The following is a 10972-nucleotide window of genomic DNA, read 5'->3' as shown; positions in this document are numbered from 1 at the left end:
AGGCCGCCTAACATCTTGACATATCCTCTGCCTATTGGTAGCTCCAGTGAGCATGCGCTTCTGGGCTGGCCAATCGCCTTGTGACTCCCATCAGCAGCGTTTAGTGAACCTCTACCCCTTTCTTGGTTGAGGGCGGAAGCGAGGGCTGCGTAGTGCCGGCAGCTCTTGCAGATTCTCCTAAACCCACGTGGGAGCGGCGCCCAGGATGGTAGGGATGTTTGAGCTTCTGTTTTGGAGGTTGGGGGTTCGCGGAGGGCTGGGGATGAGGTCTGTGGGCTCGGGATGAGTGGTCCCCCGGGGCCGAGCGTGCATGGAGAAAGGCGCTCACCCGACACGCTGTTCCCTAGTTGCGCCGTGAGGCGCGCCTTCGCCGCGAGTACCTCTACCGCAAGGCCCGCGAGGAGGCGCAGCGCGCCGCCTACGAGAGGAAGGAGAAGGTGCGGCGCGCGCTCGAAGGTATGGTCCCCGCTGCCCGGCGGCGTCACCCAGCCTTAGAGAGACTGCGGGTTTGCATTTTAAAACCCAATAGGAAAACCAAGTGACTTAATTAGCATTTCTTTGGTAGTATAGTTGGGCATCTTTTCAAGTATTTACTGGTCATTTTCTTTGCCTGCTGGGTCTTTCTGTTGCTTGCAAGTGCTCCTCCAGATGATGGTATGAATTACTTGTCATCTATGCTACAGTATAGAGATTTTACAGCTTGTCTATTAATTTTGCTTACAGTGTGTCTAGTTCTTCTCAAATTTAAAATTATCCCTATGGTCCTTGTAGACGTTCCACTCCCCGTAGTTTTTCATCTCGTTATCTTCTTTTGTACCAGGTACTAAAGCATATCTTGCTGTCTTTTAGTGGTATTATGAGTCCCTTGCATTTTTAAACTGTTAATCCGTATATAATTTAATTTTAGTTGTGTTGTAAATTAGAGTCTAATTTTGCAATGTTTTCCCCACTTTACATTTGCCATACTAATGAAGAGTTTGTCACACATGTCTGATTAAAAATGACATATTTATTCACCCAGTTGTGTTAGTTCTTGTGAAGCTTTGTTTCTTATCTGAAGGTACACCAACTCAGTATCTGATTATTTTAAATTACTTAGATGTTCCTAGTCGTTAGATATATACATATCTACATATACATATGTGTGTGTATGTTTATGTTAAGCATAATGTTAAACAACTGTAATCTATCCGCCCATCTTAAGAAATGGAAAGTAGTCAGTATACATGGGTTGGCAAAAGTAGGTTTACATTTTTTTGTATGGAAAGACATTCAAGTTATTATTACAATAGCTTTATTAACTCAAAGAATGTTACAATGCAACTATAAACCTAGTTTTGTCCACCCCTGTATTGAAATTCAGGAATATTTTCCACAACTTAGGTAACCACAGTATTGAATATTGTTTAAAAATAAACTGTTTCCTTGGTTTTTTTATGTGTGCTTATATGGTACTTATTTGTATCCCTAAATCATATTGGTTGATTTTTAGTTTTAAAGGTAGTATTAGGTTATATGTATTCTTTGGCAGTTTTATGTTTTTGTTCAGCATTGTTTCTAAAATCCGTTGAGTATAGTGGAGATTTCCTTCAGGTGAGTATCTTCCATGTGCAAGAATTCCACCAGGGCACGCTAACAAGTGCTGGTTCCAGGAGCACAGTCATGTATAGCCCTATACTCCCAAGGTGGATGTTCCCACAGCCCAGCCCCTATGCCAGGTCAAGCTTTAGTTCACAGAGGAAACTTCTGACCTAGAGCATCATGATTAGCAGCTTTGTTGTCAGAGGGTTTCAGGATTTCTGGTCCACCTTTATACAGAAAGAGCAGTCTAAAAACCTTCAAGCCATGAGACTTAGGACCTGTAGCAAATTGTTTCCTATAACCATTGTTAACAGGTTAGCAAGTAGATAGAAATAGTCCCCAACCTCTCACCCCCCCAGTATCATCTCTGCTCAGAAAGGAGTAAGAAAGGTATTTTTTCCATCAGGTTTGTAAGCCATAGTGTTGTATTAACTGAGACCTTCATCTGTATATCTCACTTATCCCTCTGTCTTTCCCCTGCAGAGAACCGCCTGATCCCCACGGAGTTACGTAGGGAGGCTTTGGCCTTACATGGTTCCCTGGAGTTTGACGACGCTGGTGGTGAAGGTGACCTTCCCCAACACTGGGGCCCACTGGCCTCCATATCTTTCCTCAGACACCTTGAGGAAAGGCTCTGCGACTCATGTTCCTGGAACTGTGCCCCAGAGTCTTCATGGTTCTGCCCTGATGGCTACTCAGAGGAGCTCGTCCTGAGTGCTCCCAATTCCAATTAGAGACACATGTGATACCACCCAACTTACTCTCTGTTTTGCTTTGGTCTCCCTCACTGGAATGTGAATTTTGCTGGGACAGGATAGTGTCCATTATGTTCACTGCCATTTCCCGAGCTCTTAGCATTTCATTGGCACCCAAATGTTTTACTCATTGTGTTATTCAACACATCTGAAAGGAATCACAAATGATGTAAATATTTGTTAGAAGAAATAGGAGTCTGTTACCTTTGGCCTTATTAGAATCTGTACTTACGCTAACACAATAGCCATTAGCCCTGTGTGATTAATACAGCTTAAATGAGTGAAATTAAATCAAATTAGAAAATTCAGTTCTGCATTAAACTTGTGCTTGTAGCCAATATGGCTTGGTGCCACCCTATTGCCCAGTGTGGGTGTGGAGCATCCTATCACTGAAGATATTGTCAGATGGTGCAGCTCTGAATGGATTCTGCCACTCCCAAGTTAGTATTTCACTTCCCAAGATAATCTCATGTTCTTGCCCCTCATGCATCTGACAGGTGTGACCAATCATGTGGATGATGAATATCGATGGGCAGGGGTTGAGGATCCCAAGGTCATGATCACGACTTCCCGAGACCCCAGTTCACGCCTCAAGATGTTTGCAAAGGTATCAAAAGAAGCAGGGAGTGGAAGATGCTCAGGTACCAGTGGCCTGAGTCCTAACTAGTGTGTGTACACGTGCAGGAGCTGAAGTTGGTGTTTCCCGGTGCCCAGCGCATGAACCGTGGCCGACATGAAGTGGGGGCACTGGTGCGAGCCTGCAAAGCTAATGGTGTCACCGACCTGATAGTTATCCATGAGCATCGTGGCACACCTGGTAAGGCTGGTGGGAGGGAGCAGGGTGTTTGCCGGGTTGGCCATCTGAGAGCAGATAGTCTCTGACAGCCTATCTGGCCCCACCAGTGGGGTTCATTGTCAGTCACCTGCCCTTTGGCCCCACTGCTTACTTCACACTATGCAATGTGCTTATGCGGCATGACATCCCTGACCTGGGCACCGTGTCAGAGGCCAAACCTCACCTCATCATTCATGGCTTCTCCTCCCGTCTGGGCAAGCGGGTGAGTCTGGGATCATGGGACTAGGGCTGGGGGCAGGCGATGCCAGGCTGGGCATTCCCCAATTTTCTTCCCTCTGCCCCAGGTGTCTGACATACTTCGTTACCTGTTCCCTGTGCCCAAAGAAGACAGCCATCGGGTCATCACCTTTGCAAACCAGAATGACTACATCTCTTTCCGGTGTGTCCATGGGCTGGGCTCTGGGATTGTATCCTGCCCTTTGTGCCCCTATACTATTGGTTGTTGACCTATAGCTGCTCCTGCCTCCTCTCACTCCTGCCCTGCCTCCCCTTGCCCCAGACACCATGTGTACAGGAAGACCAACCACCGCAATGTGGAGCTGACCGAGGTTGGCCCTCGCTTTGAGCTCAAGTGTGAGTTTGGACTTTATCTCAGGTCTGTTGGTGGGGAAAAGCTGGCTGTATAGTTGATAATGTCTCTGTTCCCCTCTACCAGTATACATGATTCGCCTTGGCACGCTGGAACAGGAGGCCACAGCAGATGTGGAGTGGCGTTGGCATCCTTACACCAACACTGCACACAAGAGGGTCTTTCTAAGTGCTGAGTGAGCCCATTCTGTTGTCAGGATATGGGCTTGGACCCAGGAGGTGGGGGCGGTCAGAATAAAGTCTGTGTGCCACACCACCCCATTTGCCTCTGTTTGGTTTGGACAGGCCAGATGTCAGGGTAAGTATAAAGGATGATGTCCATGGGGTCTTCTTAGCTGGGGACCTGACAGCTTGGGGACATTCTCAGGCCTGGTGTTGACATTGTGTGTAGGACAAAGCAGACTCAGCATGTTGGCTTCCTCTTGAGTTATTAGGACGGTTTGGCACTGTCCCTGGGAGAGTTCGAGCTGCTGTTTCTCAGCTGCCCATCTGGGAAGACGATGGGCATGGGTAGCAGGGCCTGTCACATTTGCTCCAAGTAAGCATGAGACTCCGGGGGCTGACACAGAGGATGGGACCTAGTCAGTGCTTCCCAGGATCCCTCTGCCTACTTCAGCACACAGGCACACCTTTCCATTCACTAGGGACACATTGACACTTTAGAGACTACCAGCTGTGCACACCACCTGCTCTCTTGTTAGGGAAGGTTTTATCTGAAGTCAGGGCGCGGTCACGGCTGCTCAGGAGATTCTGGGATCTTTACTTGACCTATCCACAGTCATTTGCTTTGCCCTTCCTCTCTGCCCACTTCTCTATTATGTATTCAGAGCCCTGGTGTCACACAAAATAGATGACAAGATCCTACATAATGCACACAGGTTGACAGGAAGGAGAATGATAGCAGTAAGAAAGAGATCTATCATGCCAGGTGCGAACAGGGCTATGAAGAAAAAAGTCAGGCAGGAAAATGGAGAGGGAGAGGCCTCTGCAAGTGCCCTGAGATCTACATGATGGCATGAAACAGCAGGGGCCACCTAGATGGTCCATGCAAACTCTTAGGTAGACAGTCCTCATAAGGGTCTCAGGACCAGGAGCAGCCCAGTGGGAGAGGGGTCTTGAGGGAGAGCAGGGGACCCATAGGACCAAATGGCCCATGGCATTCAGGGAGAGGAGGGGATGGGACATCACAGGATGTTCATAATTCTAACTCAACTCATGAGTCCAGTTAGTTCCTTCTTTAGGGCTTTTCTGGAGCCTCGCAGGCTTGCCACAGCCTCACTTCACAAATGAAGAATATGTTATTAAAAATTTTTTGCAAGTTATGGAGATTTCAAAATACATACAAGAAGTAGAGTAGTATGATCTGTGTTGGTTTCCTGGGGCTACCATAACAAATTACCACGAACTGAGTGTTTGTTTATAGGACGGATGTAGAAGATGAAGGTGTGAGCTCTATCCACAAGCCCTCCATTCCTTACCCCTTCCAGCTTCTGATGGCTGCCAACAATCGTTGGTGCTCCTTGGCTTGTAACTACATCATGCTAGTCTCTGCCTGTGTCTTCATATGACCTTGTACTGTCTGTGGTCTCCCCCCTTTTTTTTTAAATATTTATTCAGATTATTATAGATGTTACTCTTTTTTCCCCCCATAGCTCCCCTCCACCCGGTTCCCACCCCACCCCATGCCTTTATTCCCCCTGACCCCCGACTGTCCTTGACCATAGGTGTAAGATTTTTGTCCAGTCTCTTCCTGCACCCCGCACACCTGTTCCCCCAGAGAGTTGTCAGTCCACTTCTTTTCTATGCCTTTGATTCTATTATATTCACCAGTTTATTCTGTCCATCAGATTTTTTATTCACTTGATTTTTAGATTCACTTGTTGATAGATATGTATTTGTTGTCACTTTGTTGTTCATAATTTTTATCTTTACCTTTTTCTACTTCTTCCTTTTCTTAAAGAATACCCTTCAGCATTTCATATAATACTGGTTTGGTGGTGGTGAACTCCTTTAGCTTTTTCTTGTCTGTGAAGCTCTTTATCTGACCTTCAGTTCTAAATGAGAGCTTTGCTGGGTAGAGTAATCTTGGTTGTAGGTTCTTGCTATTCATCACTTTGAATATTTCTTGCCACTGCCTTCTGGCCTGCATAGTTTCTATTGAGAAATCAGCTGACAGTCATATGGGTACTCCCTTGTAGGTAAGTAACTGTTTTTCTCTTACTGCTTTTAAGATTTTGTCTTGCCCTTGGCATTTTAATTATGATGTATTGATGTGGTCCTCTTTGGATTCCTCTTGTTTGGGATTTTCTGCACTTCCTGGACTTGTAAGTCTATTTCTTTGACCAGGTAGGGGAGTTTTCTGTCATTATTTCTTCAAATAGGTTTTCAATATCTTGCTGTCTTTCTTCTTCTGGCACCCCCATAATTTGGATGTTGGTACGCTTGAAGTTGTCCCAGAGACTCCTTACACTATCTTCATATTTTTGTATTCTTTTTTTCTTTTTGCTCTTCCAGTTGGGTGTTTTTTGCTTCCTCATATTTCAAATCTTTGACTTGATTCTTGGGATCCTCTAGTCTTGTGGGAGGCTGCCCATTGTCTTCACTAGCAGAGAAGTGCAAACAAGGATCCCGGAATGCTGGTGACCATTGAACCCATGGCAAGGGCCTGAGTTATGCACCGATTGTCTAATCCTGATAATGGGGGCTTAAGCTATTTCTTGATCAAATAGTCTCAGAGTAAATCCTCCTAATATTTACTGACCTTTTAAGATAGTCTGTTACTGCAATTACCTGCCTGACTAAGGGTTTTATGCTTAACCAAAGTGAATAAAAGGCTGGCGAGGCCTGGGCACTGGTGGAAATCCTTCCCCTTGAGTTGGACTTGCCCACCTGGCCCCCCAATATTTCTAAATTATCTCTTGTCTCTTCTCTTTCATTTGTGTGCAGCTCCTCTTCCAGATCCTGAACCCTGAACCACGCGGGACATGAGGGAAATAAACATGCACAAGTCTGTTAAATCTCTGTATATTATTCTTTATTTCAGTCAGTGTATTCTTAATTTCTGTCTGATCCTTTTCCATTTATTTTTGGCATTCTTACTAAGTTCCTCGGAGATCTCACTAAGTTCCTTGGAGGTTTCTAGAACATTCTTGAGAGATCTTATAACTGTGGTTTTGAACTCTATATCCAGTATTTTGTTTTCTTCCATTTCTTTCATTTGTGACATGTTTCTTTGTCTCCACATTTTGGCTGCTTCCCTGTGTTTGTTTCTATGTATTAGGTAGCTGCTAAGTCTCCTTGAGTTGATAGAGTGGCCTTGTGTGGTAGGTGTCCTATAGGGCCCAGTGGCTCAGCCTCCCCAATCACCTGAGGTAGACACTCTTGGTGCACCCCTTTGTGGGCTGTGTGCACAGTCTTGTAGTTGAGCCCTGATTGCTGTTGGTATCACTGGGAGGAATTGACTGCCAGGCCAATTGGCAGTGAGGACCAGCTGTGTCTACAATGGAAGAGCTGCTGTGCAGGAGACACTCTTATGGGGAAGGACTTGCTTCAGTGGGGCTTTGGTGCTTACTGAGTCTGCCCCTTGAGTGTATCACTCATGGATGTGAAGAGTTGTAATCTGGTATGGTCTCACACTGACGACTGGCTACACTTGCTCTTGGATCTCCAAGGAGGTGCGAAGTCAGCCTCTGCCTGGAGTCACCCAGCAGGAGCTACAGAGAGATCTGTAGATTCCTCCTCCTTGTATTGGATTTGGAAGTGCCCAGACGAGACCCAGCTGTGAAGTAAGGCAGGCTGCTGCTGCCAGCCTTGGGCCTTCTTTTAATAGCTTTGGGGCTCCCTGACCCAGCTGCTGCCTGTTTGACAGGTTTTAGGCTGAGAAGGAACAGGCTATTCATATGCAAAAGCCACTGCACACAGTTTGGGTGTGGTTGTAAATTGGGTGGGGCGCCTGGTGATCTCAGGAATCACCAGCGGGGAGCAAACAGTAATGGCTGTCAGTTAGCCCTGCACCTTTGAGGTTCCAGTGCAGGAACAATGACCATTGCAAGCACCTCTGTCAGTCTCAATGCGCTTTCTTCACCTCTCTGGTTGTAGTACCCTCACTCAGCCAGTTTTCCTGCGGTTTTGGATGATAGTTGTAATTTTGATGTGGTTGTGAGAGGCAGCAAGTACAGGTGTTTCCCTTTGCTGCCATCTTGGTTCTCCCCCATTTATTGTATTCTTCATTTCTGCTTGGTTCTTGTTTGTTTTCTATCTTCTTTTTTAAACCTTTATTATTGAGATTATTACAGATGTCCCCCTTTTCCCCCCATAGCCTCCTTCCACCTGGTTCCCACTGTGCCCCAAGCCTTCACCACCCTATTGTCTGTTTCCATACATAATGCATATCTACACTAATAAAAGACAAAGATGCTAATTGACTGTACCTTTGCCACGCCCACCAGCCAATCAGAGCAACTATATGCAAATTAACCCAACCAAGAGGCAGCCAGGAGCCACAGAGCTGGAGCAAGCAGGAAGCTTGGTTGCCCTGGCGATGGAGGAAGCCAAGCTTCCCGCCTGCTCTGGTGGGCTGTGGCCTCCACAAAAGGCAACAAAGTTTCAATTATAGAAGCTAAATAAATCCCAGATACCTGCTTCCAGCCAGCCTCCAATGGGAGCTTGGGTGGCTGGGGGCTGTGGCCAGCCTGCAAACAGCCATCAGCCCCTCACCCAGGCTGGCCAGGCATCCTAGTGGGACCCCCACCCTGATCTGGGACACCCTTCAGGACAAACCAGCTGGCCCCCATCCATGCACCAGGCCTCTATCCTATATAATAAAAGGGTAATATGTAAATTGACCCTAACAGCAGAATGAGTGGGAATGACTGGTCACCATGACACACACTGACCACCAGGGGGCAGACGCTCAATGCAGGAGCTACCCCCTGGTGGTCACTGTGCTCCCACAGAGGGAGTTCTGCTCAGCCACAAGCCAGGCTGATGGCTGCCAGCACACCGGTTGTGGTGGGAGCCTCTCCCGCCTCCCCGGCAGCGCTAAGGATGTCTGACTGCAGCTTAGGTCTACTCCCCGCTGGCAAGTGGATATCCCCCAAGGGCTCCCAGGCTACCAGAGGGATGTCTGACTGCCAGCTTAGGCCCAATCCCCTGGGGAGCGGGCCTAAGCCAGCAGGTGGTCATCCCCCGAGGGGTTCCAGACTGCGAGAAGGCACAGGCCAGGCTGAGGGACCCTCCCGAGTACACAAATTTTTGTACATCGGGCCTCTAGTCTATATATAAAAGCCTAAGTGACCAAATGACCAGTCAACCAGTCACTCTGACGCACACTGACCACCAGGGGAATGACGCTCAACGCAGATGATTGGGCTCCCTCCTATCTGGATTGGTTATGCAGGAATAAGGCTGAAGCCAGCTATCTGACAAGTGGTCGTGGATTGTGAGAGGACACAGGTCAGGCAGAGGGACCCACTGGTGCACGAATCTCTGCACCAGGCATCTAGTCTATAATAATAAACATGTAACATGAAAATCGACTGAACAGCCAGACAGCGGAACGACCAGACGAAGCTGGGGCTGCGAGGGCCTACTCTTTTTTTTTTTTTTTAATTAAATCTTTATTGTTCAGATTATTACATTTGTTCCTCTTTTTTTTTCCCCCCTTAACTCCCCTCCTCCCAGTTCCCGCCCCACCCTCCGCCCTCACTCCCCACCCACTGTCCTCATCCATAGGTGCACGATTTTTGTCCAGTCTCTTCCCACATCTCCCACACCCCTTTCCCCCCCAAGAATAGTCAGTCCATTCCCTTTCTATGTCCCTGATTCTATTATAATCAACAGTTCATTCTGTTCATCAGATTATTTATTCACTTGATTCTTAGATTCACTTGTTGATAGATGCATATTTGTTGTTCATAATTTGTATCTTTACCTTTTTCTTCCTCTTCCTCTTCTTAAAGGATACCTTTCAGCATTTCATATAATCCTGGTTTGGTGGTGATGAACTCCTTTAGCTTTTCCTTATCTGTGAAGCTCTTTATCTGACCTTCAATTCTGAATGATAGCTTTGCTGGATAAAGTAATCTTGGTTGTAGGTTCTTGGTATTCATCACTTTGAATATTTCTTGCCACTCCCTTCTGGCCTGCAAAGTTTCTGTTGAGAAATCAGCTGACAGTCGTATGGGTATTCCCTTGTAGGTAACTGAGTTTCTTTCTCTTGCTGTTTTTAAGATTCTCTCTTTATCTTTTGCTCTTGGCATTTTAATTATGATGTGTCTTGGTGTGGTCCTCTTTGGATTCCTTTTGTTTGGGGTTCTCCGCGCTTCTTGGACCTGTAAGTCCATTTCTTTCACCAGGTAGGGGAAGTTTTCTGTCATTATTTCTTCAAATAGGTTTTCAATATCTTGCTCTCTCTCATCTTCTGGCACCCCTATAATTCTGATGTTGTTACGCTTGAAGCTGTCCCAGAGGCTCCTTACACTATCCTCACATTTTTGGATTCTTTTTTCATTTTGCTTTTCCGGTTGGATGTTTTTTGCTTCCTCGCATTTCAAATCATTGACTTGATTCTTGCGCTCCTCTGGTCTGCTGTCGGGAGTCTGTATAATATTCGTTATTTCAGTCCGTGTATGCTTAATTTCTAGTCAGCTCCCCAATATAAGATCGAGGGTCTTATTAGTTTTCATGTAGATCTCATTAAGTTTATCGGCAGCTTCTAAACAGTTCTTGAGAGACCTTAAAAGTGTGGTTCTGAACTCTATATCTTCCTTTGACAATTTTGTCCTGTTTCTTTGTCTCCGCATTTTGTTATGCTTCCTTGGTGCACCCCCTAGTGGTCTTTGTTCACAGTCTTATAGTTAAACCTTGATTGTTGTAGCTAATTCCAGGGAGGGTTTGACCTCCAGGCCAAGTGGCTATGAGAATCAGCTGTGTCAGCAGTGAGAGAACTTCTGTCCTCTAGGGAGGTGCTAATCTTGCCTTTGCCTGAGGCTATCCGGCAAATGCCTCTGTGCAGGGCTTGGGCGGGGCGGGTCACACAGGATCAACAGGGTGGGCCGGAGAGAGCAATTATGGTGGCTCTCAGTCCTGTCCCCAGGGGTTCTGCCTCTCTGAGTCCCAGCACCCGCTGCAAAGCTGGGAGAGAAAGCTGCACTCGCTCTGACCGAGGCCAGACAGTCCCGCCTCTCCCGCC

The 10972-nt window shown here is 46.7% G+C and overlaps 2 protein-coding genes across 2 annotated transcripts in view; both read left to right on the top strand.

Moving 5' to 3' along the window:
- HDHD5 (haloacid dehalogenase like hydrolase domain containing 5) overlaps positions 1-10972 on the top strand; it is a 331796-nt gene that overhangs the window by 241297 nt on the left and 79527 nt on the right. The gene's annotated exons all lie outside the window — the stretch shown is intronic.
- On the top strand, positions 59-4034 carry IMP4 (IMP U3 small nucleolar ribonucleoprotein 4). Its single transcript, XM_059684387.1, has 9 exons — positions 59-208; positions 348-456; positions 2065-2148; positions 2834-2943; positions 3021-3153; positions 3240-3394; positions 3477-3571; positions 3692-3765; positions 3848-4034. Exons 1-9 carry the CDS (start codon positions 206-208, stop codon positions 3958-3960), a joined length of 876 nt encoding a protein of 291 aa, XP_059540370.1. The 5' UTR covers positions 59-205; the 3' UTR covers positions 3961-4034.

Source organism: Myotis daubentonii, chromosome 2, assembly GCF_963259705.1.
Source record: "Myotis daubentonii chromosome 2, mMyoDau2.1, whole genome shotgun sequence".
Classification (NCBI taxonomy): domain Eukaryota; kingdom Metazoa; phylum Chordata; class Mammalia; order Chiroptera; family Vespertilionidae; genus Myotis; species Myotis daubentonii.
Note: the sequence above shows the minus strand (reverse complement) of the source record. Positions and strands in the feature narration are given on the sequence as shown.